General features: G+C 40.2%; 1 protein-coding gene across 1 annotated transcript in view; it reads left to right on the top strand.

The window, feature by feature from the left end:
* The window catches only part of SLC5A12 (solute carrier family 5 member 12), a gene marked incomplete at both ends in the record, with an annotated part of 42,847 nt that extends 28,663 nt beyond the window's left edge, over nucleotides 1–14,184 (top strand). Inside the window, 6 exons of the mRNA XM_079708897.1 lie at nucleotides 2,406–2,473; nucleotides 5,080–5,166; nucleotides 7,855–8,021; nucleotides 8,867–8,970; nucleotides 11,943–12,070; nucleotides 14,032–14,184. Coding sequence (XP_079565023.1) covers nucleotides 2,406–2,473; nucleotides 5,080–5,166; nucleotides 7,855–8,021; nucleotides 8,867–8,970; nucleotides 11,943–12,070; nucleotides 14,032–14,184 — 707 coding nt within the window. The remainder of the gene's footprint in view (nucleotides 1–2,405; nucleotides 2,474–5,079; nucleotides 5,167–7,854; nucleotides 8,022–8,866; nucleotides 8,971–11,942; nucleotides 12,071–14,031) is intronic.
* Nucleotides 14,185–14,856: the final 672 nt, after the last annotated feature.

The raw sequence follows: 14,856 nt of genomic DNA on the forward strand, positions 1-14,856 counted from the left end.
TTGTTTAGTAATATTTTGGCATGCATCCCATATTTCTTTTATTCTTTTTCCTTATGCTTGAACAAGGAGAGATTGGTGCTGACTGAATGTTTGTTAACTGGGTAGTTGAATTGCCTTAATTTTTTCACTATCTTGCATAATGAGTTACAGCTAATAGCAGGTGGATTGGCATCACTCCTGGTGCAGTTCCCAATTTCTAGCAGATATTCATGAATATGCTGGGTAGAACTTTCTCTTATGCCTATGGTTTATTGTCTGATCCTCCGAGCTGATGTAGCACTTGGAAAATCCATAGTATTTGCTGCAACTGTGGTGTTTTCTCTACCCCCCGCCATTTACTGCTTTGTCTGTGGATCCATACACTCCAGGTCTCCATGGAACCCCACCAATTTCCCCTAAACTCGCTGTCTTGTAGGTTGCTATTGATTGCAATCTGGTGGAAGTGTAAAGATATGGGGGAGAGGTGGACTGAATCAATTCTCTAGTCAGCACAAAAAAGTAGAACCCTTGGGTTGAGGGGTGGTTGCCTAGAATCCCATTTGAAACAGATAACTGTTGGCCCAGCAAGAGGGTAATTGGTAGTAGAGAAAAGACACTTTTGTTATTTTCTTCAGGCAGGTGGAGTTCTGCTTATTCATGAAGTGAAACAGAATGAGGGCAAACATTGTTTCTAATCTATCATCTTTAAATATAATGGGAACAATTTTAGAATTCTGAGAGGTTTATTGATCAAACTTGGATTTTAGTGTTGTGTGAGTTTCCTTATTTTTCTGTGTTTTATTGAGAAGTTGGAAAATATAGCATTAAAATTTGCTATCCTGATTTCATCTTAAAAGTGAATTCCTGGGCTTCCCTGGTGGCGCAGTGGTTGAGAGTCCGCCTGCCGATACAGGGGACACGGGTTCATGCCCCGGTCCGGGAAGATCCTACATGCCGCAGAGCCACTAGGCCCACGAGCCATGGCTGCTGAGCCTGCGCATCTGGAGCCTGTACTCCACAATGGGAGAGGCCACAACAGTGAGAGGCCCGTGTATAGCAAAAAAAAAAAAAAGTGAATTCCTGATAATAAATTTTATAGATATCATGTACTAAATCTGAAATGATGATGATAATAATGATAATAATACTATGCAACAGGCACTGTTGGATAAATTAATTTATTTATGTGTAGTCCCTTCCTAAAATGTGAGATCTCTGGGGCAGTGGCATCTATAGCACTGGCATTTAGTAAAGCACTTGACATATGGTCAGTACTCAATAAAATGGCATTAATGGTGACATTGGGAACTGAGCCAAATATTTAGCTGAGAGAGAATTTCAAACAGAATGAGAAAAATCATGTTCTCTATTTCTGTCACTTTGTGTCTGTCTAAATCCATCTCCAGCACCTTGTCTCTCACCCTCTCTCATTTAGTCTAGGATTGTAATGGGAATTGAATGACTTTTCAGATAGTTTTTAAACAAAGATGTATAAAAACAATTATTTTTAAGAAGATGGTTTGAAAGAAGACATCACCTTTAAAAGATTACTAAGATGGATATGTTGATTCATCCAGCGAGATCCTATGACGCTGGAGGCACCCTGTGCAAGATGCTGCAGAGTGTGGTACCCTGATGGCCCTTATGATGCTCCAACATAGCCATGTAAACAAAGAAATCATTATGCAGTATACTGAGGGCCATAATGAAGATATGAATAAAGCATGAAAAGACCAGGAAAATTTTCCAGATTTGCAAAATCTGTGAGGTAAACTGTATAGCTATTTAGCCATTTTAATGATGAAAAACTATCCATATCCCAGAGAGGTTAGTAGCCTCTTCAGGTGATTATTGGTGAGTGGTCAAAATGGATTTAATTCTCACGAATTTAATCTGGATTAGCCTAGTAGACCAGTGACCTTTCTGCATTTTCATGTTGCTTCCACAGGACAGCTTTCTTCTTCTTTTTCTTTTTTTAAAATATTTTTTGGATGTGGACCATTTTTAAAGTCTTTCTTGAATTTGTTGCAACATTGCTTCTGTTTTATATTTTGGTTTTTTGGCACGAGGCATGTGGGATCTTACTTCCCTGACCAGGGATCGAACCTGCACACCCCCTGCATTGGAAGGCAAAGTCTCAACCATTGGACCACCAGAGAAATCATCAGGACAGCGTTCTTCTTAAATCTTGAAGAGAAGACTCCTCAAGGCTGGATTCCAGCTCATTCTGCCTGACCTAGGAAAGCATGTCTTTGGGAGAAAGTCTCTTAAATGCCCCTCTTGGGGCTTGTGATGGCTAAGCGGGGTGGACAGTCCTTCCTGAGACCCCTTCTGATAGGGCTTACATGAGAGAAGGCCCTGGGCAGGAGCTCAGTGGATCCCTCAAAGCCAGCTTGGATGATAGTCATGAAGTTTCTTTCCTCCAGGTCTATTGTTTGGCGTGATATGTACCTCCATGGCCGTGGCTGCATCCCTCCTGGGGAGTGTTGTACAGGTAATGAAAGAGGGAAAAGACTCACTTGATTTTGTAGCAACTTTTTACCCACCTTCTTTTCTAATACTTTGCCTATTCCTCCAAATCCCAAATGCTCATACTCTCCAATACCAGGTCCAAATTACACATACATGTAAAATTTCAACCAAAATTTCTTTCAAGAGGGGAAACTTTTAAAAACTAGTAATGAGACTCAGTGACAAGGTACACTGTAATAAAATTAGAAACCCTTTTGAAATCCAGATCTGAGAATGTATGATCCTGAAATAAAAGTAGGAATGATAATCTTAGCAAGAAAACCAATAATTACAATTGACATTTATGGAACGCTTATGTTCAAGCTACCATCCCAAATGTATTATCTCATCTAATCCTCATCACTTCTCTACGAGGTATTATGATTAATGTACTAGTTTTACAGATGAAGAAACTAAGAAATAGAGAGGTGAAGAATTGCCCCAAATTCACATAATGAAAGAGTGGTGGAGCTGGGAAATGGGCCCGCCCCTATGTATTTTGATCCCCACTTGACATCTGAGAAAACTAAGACACAGCAAGGCAACCTCAGTCCTAGAACACATTTTCTGAGCCATTGTCCTTTCCTTGCAGGAGGGGCTTAGGTGAGATTTGGCCACTGAGGTGGAGGTTGTCAGATGAGCTCTGTCTTCCTCCAATTAAACACGCTTAATGACAACAAAAAAAGAAAGATAAGAAATTGAGGTTAGTTTTGTACATTACAGAAATACATATTTTTCAAATCCAGAAACTCTTTGATTTATTTCTCTTTCTAGCATGTGAAGACTTTTTTCCCCCTGGGGCATATTGGCTAAGGACTTTGTAAGAGATTGTTCATTTTCTCTCCCACAGGAGGAAATAAACATTTTTCCTAACTTACTGATTCTCCCATATAATAGCTAGTAAAGTAACTTCCAAATTCAGCAACCACAGCAACTATGAATTAATACTATCAATCAGCAGAGAATATGTCAAGAATATTAAGTATTGACGTTAGGGAAAAGTATCTACTTTAATCTTATTTGCCTCCATCTTGTCAAAGATCAATCTGTATCATTGACTTCTCTAAAAATTATCCTGGAAAAACAATCATAACAGTGCATTGTAGCTCATTTTTCTGGATAAATAAATTTATATTGCAGCTGGAGTGGACTTGAAGGCCCCTTCGTCCTATTTCTATTTTTTATAGAGAAAGAAGACTCTCTGAAGTAAAATGAATCTGAGTTAATAACTGAAGGTTCACCAAATTATGTGTTACGTGTGGCAGGGCCAAAAATTGAATCTCAGTATTCTCTTAGTGATGGATTCTTTCAAGAACTTTTTCCCCTTAAACAGAAAAAGGAGACCATGATGGTGGTCTGTTCTCTGACTTTACTTTTATTTTATTTTTTATTTATTTTTAGGTGGGACTGCTTTTAGGAGAGAAAATGTGGGTTTCAGAGCCAGACAACCCTGTCTTAAAACTCGTAAATCTCATCTCTGCCACTTTCTAACTGAAAGTATACTTTTAATATGTTTTCTCTCGGTCCAAATTTCTCATCTATAAAATCCAGTTAGCGCTACCAACTAAGCAGGGTAATTGTGGGGATGAAATGAGGTCATTTATTTAGAGTGCCAGGGTATTTCATCTTTATTTTCTGACACATAGGACATGTAGGGGTGCCTGACAAATAGGAAATATGTATAAAGTCTTTAGAGCATCTTTATCACAGCTGCTTTATCTAAGAGCCTTGCAGTTGTATTGATAGAACTAGACAGGGCTGTATTGCAGAGTAGCTTTGTGTGTGTGTGTGTGTATGTGTGTGTGTGTGTGTGTGCGTGCACGCACATTATGTGTATACATGTTCCCTTGCAGGCATGTCAGTGCCTGTGTATGTTCAAGACTTCTGCAAGGCCATGGTCCAAGGCTATAGGTTGATAGAAAACTAGCTTAATTAAAGCCCCTAACCAGTTTGCCGGCTTCAATAACTTAGAGGTTAAGAGATATGGAAATGCATTTGCCAAACTCTCTCTATATCCAAAGGAGATAGAGCCATAAAAATGGGATATAGGATATGGAATGTCCAATATCCTCCCCATCATGTCCCAACTTAATGCTTCAACATCCTTGAGGTATTCTGCTGGGATAGCAGGAGAGGGGTAACAGACAATTATTATTATTAAAATTATAGAATTATTCAAACTAAATTAGAACAGCTGGATCAACTACCTGAGATATTCAACATAAGTATAGATGTATTTATTAGGTACATTATTTAAAAAGCTTTTGATAAGATAGAAAATATAAACAAATCAATAAGTTCAGGCTTGAGGGAAAACTTATTCTACCAAATCCAAATTGCCTGTGTGTGTTTACACACACGTGCACACCCTCACACACATACGTTTGTAGGCGTTTTTGGTGTTTTACATAAACAGTGCTTATTAATGAGCCCAGAATGGAGAAATGATTTCCAGAAAGCACATGATTAATGAGTGGCACAGTCAAGACTAGGACTGTATTTCATCTCAGGTCCAAGAAAGGGGGTGCTCCTAGGTGGGCCACAGATTTAGGGGAGTGTATTGTTGATCTGATCTGCTTTGATCCACAGGCTGCCCTCAGCATCCACGGCATGTGTGGGGGACCGATGCTGGGCTTGTTCTCTCTGGGAATCCTGTTCCCTTTTGTGAACTGGAAGGTAAGTCTCCCACGCCCCTCTTCACACTTCCCAGCTGAGACTAGGCCCCAGACATTTTCTCCCTCCTCTCAGTCCTCCTTGGAAAGGCTATTTGTCTTTGCCAGAAAAAAATGGGGGCTTCTTTCTACAGCAGAACTAAATAGAACCCCAGCCTTCCAATCTCTGACTTCAGTGAAGCTGTATTAGGAGCAGAAAGCCAAGAAAGTAGTGGTCATGAAATACCTATGTCATGGCATCAAACCTGATTCTTTAGGGTTTAAATTGTCTTCTCTAAATTAAGAGCCCACAAAATGAAATTTAAAATAGATATTGAGATCAGACATAGTTTAGTTAAAACATGATTTTAAAAACTTTAAAAATGTAAATTTTCTTTTCTATATTTAGTTACCCAAAATTATAAGTAATTTAATTAATTAACTAATTTAAGAAAGGGAGGGGAGACCAGCCTGGTTTATTCTGACAGCTGAATCTTCTTTGTGCTGTTGGCTGACAAGCTAGTGGTTTGCCTTTAAATAAACATTGGTTGGATGACTGTGTAGTAAACATAAATCAAAAGGAACACTTATGTGGAAAAATAGTACTATAGTAATATTTTTAAATATTTAAAATATAATTTTTTCAATCTAGCAAAATTGCCATTTGTCATTTATTGCCATTCATCCACTTACATGCAAATCTTTTTAGAAAGTCTTTAGACTCTAGGCAACCTGACTGTATGCATATTTTTATTTAGTTAGTTAGTTTTTCTTTTCTTTTTTTTTTTTTTTGCGGTACGTGGGCCTCTCACTGTTGTGGCCTCTCCCGTTGCGGAGCACAGGCTCCGGACGCGCAGGCTCAGCGGCCATGGCTCACGGACCCAACCGCTCCACGGCATGTGGGATCCTCCCAAACCCGGGCATGAACACGTGTCCCCTGCATCGGCAGGCGGACTCTCAACCACTGCGCCACCAGGGAAGCCCAGTTCTTCATATTTTTAAATATACTATAGGAGTCTTGATAAAGCCTGAGCCACATGGTATGCCTAATTAGGTCTCTGTGGCTACCTGACCCTTATTGACCTCTATTCTAGATAAATCTTGTGTAGATAGGTAAAGAGAGTGGATAGATGTGAAACATTTGGGAATTTGCAGTGCTTCCTTGCAGTATTATTAGGAGACACTTTGTTTTAATCAACTTTTCTGAGATTGAGGTTGACAGGGCTAGTTTAATTCTTGCGGAGATAATATGAGGAAAGGTAATTTCCTAGCTACAAAAAGAACCCTAATAACTAGCAACATAACAACTTAGTTCATTCAAAACATTAATTCATCTATGTTAGCGAGTTACGGTCCTGCTATTTAATCCAGGAAACCACCTTGTTCTAGATAGAGGAAAGTAAAAAATACCAATTGGGGTCACCTCTCCCTTTGTCGTTAGCCATGGCTGATCCTACTAATCAGTCATGGCTCTCTTTCCACAGAATGTGGATGCAACCTCAGAATCCTTCTCAGCACGGCTCTCCAGGCAGCTACTATAAATCAGTGAGGGTTGACTCTCCTACTGAAGTCCATTCACCCTTTACTGGTAGGCCAGGGGCCAGCATACTGTATCCCTCAAGCTAAATCTAGTTGATCTCCAGTTTTTGGATGACCTGCAAACTAAAAATGGTTTAAACATTTTTAAATGGTTGTCAAAAATCAAAAGAAAAATAATACTTCATGACACCTATATATTATGTGAAATTCACCTTTCAGTGATGACAAGTAGTGTTACTGGAACACAGCCACTCTCTTATGTATATATACTGTCTATGGCTGTTTCTGTGCTGTGATGGCAGAATTGGGTAGTTGTGACAGACACTGAATGGCCCACAAAACCTAAAATACTCCTTAGCTGGTTGTTAAGAAGTTTGCAGACCGCTGGTCTAGACCAAGGGCCCAGGTATTCAAATCATACACATTGCTTTAGTTTCCCCCAAACTATAACGAACAGAACATTCTGGTGCTGTAATTGAGGAGTTTTTTTTTCTGAATAAATAGAGAAACCAACAAGTGTTTTCTGTCACAGAGAAGGCTCAGCTATCTGGCAGAGACCAGCAACATCCAATTTTAGTTTCCAGTGGTCCTGATCCCTGCTCGATTGTTCTGTTTCCTTTACAGGAGAAATGACTCATTGACTTTTAACTTTTTGTCAAGAAGTATGACCCTTAAATGACAGGACTAGTAAATATACTTGCTAGTAGTTAGACTCAAACTAAAAACTCCAAACTTGGGAGTCAGAGGACTTGAGCAGAATTACTTTGGGAAGAGCTATGGGGGTAAAAGTTTCTATATAGTAGTAGCTTATAATGGCTGTCAGTGAAAAATGACCCCAGCGTCTCCATTATCTGATGTTTTCCTGAATTTCTGAAACTCTTCTACTGGAAACTGAGGTTCAGCAGATGTTTAAGAGATGAGGAAGAAACCAAAAAGAGAAAAAAAAATTCTGCTAGAAATTTTACATATAATGACCACAGTAAAACCCTCTAATGTCTTCATTTAAGGAACCATTTATTCCTAATTAAAGCTACATTGTGGGGGGTTGAAGGCAGGCAGTGTAAGTGGGCTGTTTCTAGCACATGTGGCCAAGATCTGGGGTAGAATCCTCATCTCATTATTCTTTCAATGGCTTTGTCAAATCTCTCATTACTTTTTTTTTTTTTTCATCAAGGGTGCCCTAGGAGGCCTTCTGACTGGGATCATCTTGTCATTTTGGGTGGCCATTGGGGCCTTAATTTACCCTGCACCAACCTCCAAGACATGGCCTTTGCCTTTATCAACTGACCAGTGTGTCCCATCAAATGTGACAGAATCAGTGCCTCCACTGCTGTCCAGCAGGTATACTGACCTTCAGGATAGCATCAAGTCCCAGAGAGAGGGTTACCAGGTTAGAGAAAAGTGCATTCTTCTGTGCTAAGTCTGAGGAGACCATCTTGCTCCCCTATGAGAATGGCTCTGGGTGGTACCCAGCATTGAAGAGTGTCTAGGGGCTCCAGCTTTCTGTAAATATCCATCCCTCTGCATCCTGATGCCCAAGAGTGAACTTGGCAAGAGGGCTAATTGGAGGTCTGAGTTCTCAGGTACACTATGTTGTTTCTTCCTTACTGCCTGTGCTTATTCTATCCTCTTTTCTTGGAATGCTAAATCCTAGCCCTAACTGCTTTCTTTGATTGATTAAAACTAACCATTTAAAAAAAATAACCTGAGGCATCATCTCACATATCAGCCTGGGTTTGACACTCTTTCTGAATATTCTCCAAATCCTTTGTTCCTCTTCCACCCTGGTGTTCTAGCCTATTTTATGATTGTCAACTCCTACATGAAGACTTCGTGGCTTACTCATCTTTAATCTCCAGTGTCTGTCACAATTTCTGGCACTAAATCTGGGCCTTGTAAATGTCTGAAGAATAAATAATACAAAAGAAATGGAAGGCATGGTCCTCATTGCAATTGTGGTTCAGTAGCAAGACTTGTAATTCACAGATGGATTGGGTTGAGTGGAATATAAAGTACAACTAGTCTACAGTCGGTTTTCTAAAAAAAATAATCAAGTGACAAAAAGTTAAGCTTTGGGGGTTTTGAGAGGTGCCAGTCCCTAAAATGAACCCTCGGCTGTCCTGTAAGTCACTGTGAATCATGACTTCACACACACGGAACTGATGATGTGTCATTGTTCTCTGCAGACCTGCCATCGCTGAGACCTGGTATGCGCTCTCCTACCTATACTACAGTGCAGTAGGCTGCCTGGGATGCATGGCTGCTGGAGTAATCATCAGCTTTGCGACAGGTCGGTTACATGCCTTCCTCTTCTGGGGACCAAGGAAGACATGGGCTGGTCTCACACACTTCTGGACTAGGCAGCTGTCTTATGGGTCTGAATTTGGGTCCACCACAAAAAGTCCTTTTTCCCAAAGAGATATTATCTACTTTCTCAAAACTGACATGTAAAAGCATCCCCCCGATTATTGTACACGTGATTACTAATATGAATAGTGTATTCTTAAATATTACCCATATATTATTAAAAAAAGATGTTTAGACACATAGCCCTCAGGGGCCTGAGTAGGAAAAATCCTTTGCAATATATCAGTAAGAAGATTAAACATTAAGAGTGGTTCTTTTCCCCTTCATCTCAGTTTTTTCCTCATAAATGCCTTACTGTATCATGGGTTAGCATTTACTAGCCTACTAGATAAGCAGAGGAGAGTCTTACTGTTGCTTTTGCATATGGTGTCCTTCGGAGGCCACTCCTCTAGGCCCAGGAGCTCTGCAGTGAGCAGCTTCACTCTATGCCATTTCTGGTACCAGTGTTGGCTTCCCCCCTGTACCTTGAGCCATAGTCCCTCTGATGGTTCAGTGTCCTTTTTATGCCAAAGTTCATGAAGGATTGGTGGGGGAGGATGGCATGGAATAGGCCCACTGTAATCTACTCTGCCTCTTTGGAGTATGCAGTTTAGCTGAATCAAATATTAAGATATTCTAGTTTTCCACTACCATTATATAGTCACAGGCTATACGGGAAGTCAAGATTACTACTTAACACAAAATCTGAATGGCAATATTCCTGGTGACTAGAAACACTATGTGCAAACTCCAATGCCTTATTGCTCTGGGCAAGAGATCACCAGCTCTTCATTTAAATTTAAGCCAATCTTGGCTATTAAGGATTAGAATATAAATTTTGTAACCCCAGCCATTCATGAACTCCCCAAATATTTTTCGTTATGGAAAATGGGCTCAAATGAAAGGGGGTCTATTTATGGTGCTTAGATTTTTGCCTCAGTGCCCTGATAACCACGGAGGCTTCCTTGATCTTAGTAGGATACACCTAGACTTATCAGTTGAGTGGTCAGTCACCTTTGGAAGACAGCTAAAGTTTTAGCTGGCTGGTTCCAAAGCAGGTATTGTGGGCATCATAAATTCTAGGTATTTTCCAGATGCTTGTTGGAATTGACATGTTCTTGTGTTAATGCAGCAGCCATTATGTTGTATTTAGATGGAAACTTCTTTGCCATCTTGAGCACAAACAACTGTCCTTGTATCAACCCTTGTGTTTTATTTTTCTACAAATATCCAAAATCTTAGGGAAATGTCCTTAACACCAAAAGGAAGCACTTTATCAGAGGGTAATTATGACACTCGACCAAATCTTTGAAAATAGCTTTGATCCTTGCCTCCTGGCACCTATCTTCCAAATGAGGCACTAGTGCTATCTGAACACCTTCAGGTCTGGTCACAAAAGGGCTTTCATAAACCTTCTATAACACCCAATGAATCTTTAAAAATGTCTTAAAATGTTAACTGTTTGCAGGACAGGGTCAGTGGGGAAGCCAGAGGCCTTTTGTGGGCCTGCTCATCATGTGTCGTATATTGTCTAGTTCTTGCTATTTGTCCTGCTTGGTCTTAATAGGTGATAATTTCAATTCTGCTTCTTCTAGATGATCTAGCACTTCAAATATATGCTATTTATGTTACTCATAAAATAGAATTATGTCTATTTTGATTAGTACCTCCAGATGGTTTATATCATTAATGATTCTCTGCATCAGCTATTAAAAGGTGATCTTGGCCCAAGATATACTTTAAAGTTTTTGTTATTACTGGTAAAATTCTACTGGGCAGTTAAGAGTTGTTTTCCTTTATCTCCTTAACCTTGTGAAATGAAAATACCATTTCCTAAATCAAGAACAAATATCTTCATCAGTTTATCAGGTGGCCAGAACCTCGCACTCTGAGGACACTGTGTGAGTTTATTCTAGTCTGGTTTCCACTGCACAGCAGTTTGTACTCATGTGAACCTTCCCAATTTGTTTCTTCATGTATCATATAGCTACAGGCCTCAGATATAAAACCTTTAGTTATCAATTCATTAAGTTTATCTCTTAGGTCGGGGGTCAGTAAACTAAGAACACATCTGGTCCATTACTTCTTTTTATAAATAAAATTTTATAGAAACAGATTCATGCCAATTCATATACTATTGTCTCTGGCTGATTTCACTCTACAAAGGTAGAGTTGAGTAATTGCAACAAAGACCCTCTGGCCATATGTTTACCGTACACATATATATGATTCCTGACAATTTAGAATGTAATCTATAACATTTCTCTGACAAGATCAAAGATCCAACACAGAGGTTAGTAAACTTTTTATGTTAGAGGCTAGACAGTAAATATTTTAGGCTCTGCTGGCCAGAGACTCTGGTTCCACAACAGGGTTGAAGGAATAAGACATTGAACAGGTATGTTTTAATGATAAGGAAGGAGACGTCAGGGATGTCCAGAGTAGCTGGAGGGAACACGAAGGTATTCCTTGTTAAGGATGCTGGCGTGAAAGGAAGAAAAAACAGTAAAAATAATCTTCCTAATTTCACTAATACTGATTCTGATGACCTCTAATAGATCTGATTTGGTGGAACACTGAGAGCTTTCCTAAAGGAAGAAATTATATAATTCCTGCAGTCTCCTCTGCTGGCCTACAAAGGGTACTAGGAGGGTTTTCCACAATAAATATTTAAAAATAAATATGTTGTTTCTATTTGTTTATAGCCATGAGTTTGCCTGACCTGACAGTTTGTGGATGTTTAAAAGCAAACTCTCACTTTTTTGAGCAGTTACCAATTTCTGTATTTTAACCAATCAGGCCTCTTTTCACCTTTCTGCTTAGAAGTGACCTGCTTCTCAAGTGGACAATGCTTAAATAATCAAAGAAACTCCTGGAAGTGTGCAACAACTTACCCATTTTTCCTTTTGTTAATAGGTCACCAAAAGGGCAAGGATATTCAACCGCTGCTAATTAGACCAGTTTGCAATTTATTTTGCTTTTGGTCCAAGAAGTACAAAACACTGTGCTGGTGTGGTGTTCAGCATGACAGTGGAACAGAGCAGGTGAGCTGATGTTTGAGCTTCTGAACAACATGAATTGGCTCAAAAGGATTCCCTTTCTGCCCATTTAAACCATCTGCAAGGCTGGGTTCAAGGAGAGAAGGCAGTGGATATGAGAACCTGAAAGAGATGTTTCCACTTCAGTTACCTCAGCTAACTAGTTTTTAAGCACATAAATTATGTTGATAGGTAAATGTGCCTTTGGGCTGAATTGTTGTTGCAACTGATCAAGTTCCAAAATTCCCTTTAATCCCTGTGAGGGTAAATTCTAGGAAAATTTTAAAAAATTAATAATAGAAAAGGAAGAAAAGAGGGGGCACATCTAGTATAATGGTGAAAAGCATGGGCTTTAGAGTCAGCCCTGGGTTTAATCCTGGTTCCATGTCTAACTTTCCTTGGGTGAGTTATTTAACCTCTTGGAACTTCAGCTTTTATCTGTGAACTGGGGGGAAACCATGCACTGTGATCTACACATGAACATCTCCAGTGTGCCATGAGGTGTAAATATAAAGTAAGATTTATTGGTGGAACTTCTTAGGTAGAGAAGTGACAGGATACACATAACCTCCCAGCTCTCCCCTTATCCCACTGAGAATTGTGTTTAGGCCACACAGGGCTAGGGACATTGTTCCAGTGCTATTAAGGTCTACAGACACTGTCTGAGTACGATTAAGGTCATATCAGCCCCAGACAACCAGGAACAGCCTGTGATCAGACCAAATTGGACTTATTGACTCGATACATACAGCAAGGGGACAGGGCTACCCCAGGGGAACCAGGGAGTGCCACCCTCAACAAGAGGGTAAAGGTTCGGGTTCCCACTGAAAGATTCTGAGAAGGGTCTAAGTAAGAGAAGTGGGAATGAAGATAAAGCCACCTGGGGCAGCACTGCTTAAAGAGCAGCCATCACTCAATGAGTTATTATGGCATCTGGTAATTCCAAGACCTTGGGAGAAGCGTTGTTTCCTGTTGGAGTTGCAACAGGTCTTATCTGTGTCTGTCCTCTCAGCCTGATTACAGGCAGGCATTTTTGTTTCTTTTTTAGTGAGGGCTTATTATTGTTCTTTCAGACCCAGATATTTCACTCTTTCAGTACTTTAGGAGAGAGACTCTTCGCCCTTATCACAACTCCTAAGATGTCATTTGCTTTCCTTCCTCAAAACACCGTAATAACATGTATGTGAAGTAAAGCTGAGTTTCATAGTTTTGCCACGAGGAGAGCATCATCTTGACAAGGGCTCAGAATGGGAAGGCAATCTATTTGCTGAGATGACAGCCAGCAAAGCAGTGTATCGTTTGGATAAATGGATTTTGAGGAAGTTCTAGAAGGAAAGAATCATGTTATTTACTGCTTTATAGACTTACCTTCCCAGGCCTGAGTTTCCTGGAATAAATGAGAAATCCTGTTGATGCAGGCAGCTTCTGTTCTCAAGGCTGAGTCGAGAGTGGGAGGGGGCACTTAGTATGTCACTACTGGGCTCCTTTGCCAAAGGGTAACACTGAGCAGCCTCCTGGGAAGTTTGCATACAGGGACCCCTGTTGCAACCAGAGGCCTTGCTGTTCACAGGAAGGAGGGGGCACCCCTTCTGAGACACAGGTTTGTCTCTCCTCAGGAGGTAATACTACTACCTCACAGGACTGTTGCACTAGATATATAAACTTCTTCACACCACACATTGATGTATTGTGAATGCTCACTAGATTGTTCTTTCTGTTTTTATTATCATTAGAAGTAGTACCTACATGGATTGAGGCATCAAAATTATCAGTTAGGAAGTGCCTTGGGTCAGTTCTTTGTACTTATTTTCATATCTATCTATCATTTCATATTTATCTATCATTTAGTTATTTTCATATTTATCTATCATTTTTTTCCAAAGGGAGAGCCTAAGCAAGATTCCCGCAGTTTGACTTGGAATACATTAAGACTATCCCACTGATATGTGTCTTTCCATTTTCCTCAGGAAAACCTTAAGAATGGCAGTACCTGGAAACAAGGGGCTGAATCTGCCTTACGAAACTGCCGCAGGCGAGAAAGCCTGGTACATGTTCCAGGCTATGATCCCAAGGACGAAAACTATGACAACATGGCTTTAGAGAAGATTACCCATTTCTAAGGCAACACACACACGCACACACAGCCCACATACTTCTCGTCCATTGGTTAGTAGACTTCTGTACTTGCCCCTGCTAGAAGACAGGGATGTCTAATATGTATTTACACTTATTTAAGGCCACAAATAACATGACTGTTCCCCAGAATATTCTGAAGGTTATCCTTTGGAAGACCCCACTTTCAGGTGAGAAAAAACAGCCAAGCGTTAAGTGCCCCGGCAACTTCCTTTTTGAATAAACTAGGGCTTGATTTCATCATAGTGCAAGAATCAGTCTCCTTGCTTTGTGTTATAATAAACTTCAGGGATTTTGTTTGTTTGTTGGGTTTTTCTGTAGTTTTTTTAAACCATCAAATATGTTGGAGTTTGCAGGAGGGGAGATGCAAATTAAATGCTTCTCTGCCACGGCTGATAAGGGAATGGCATCTACCCCAGCACCCCCCTTCACATATATGTGAACTCATGTCACATCCCTGCATCCTGCAGGTGCAGTTAGAACACTTAACTGCTTTTGATCCCTCCCCCCAACCCACCCACACACCTTTAAGTCCTCTTCCAGTCATTCTTGTGATTACAGCTGTCCTGACGAAGCCTTGAAATTAATTTTGCTCAGCAAAGGAGAGGCTGGTGTGTTTGGTAAGTAGGAGTGATTATAACTAAATACTCTGCTCCCTT

Source organism: Hyperoodon ampullatus (genome assembly GCF_949752795.1).
Source record: "Hyperoodon ampullatus genome assembly, chromosome: 7".
NCBI classification, from domain to species: Eukaryota; Metazoa; Chordata; class Mammalia; order Artiodactyla; family Ziphiidae; genus Hyperoodon; species Hyperoodon ampullatus.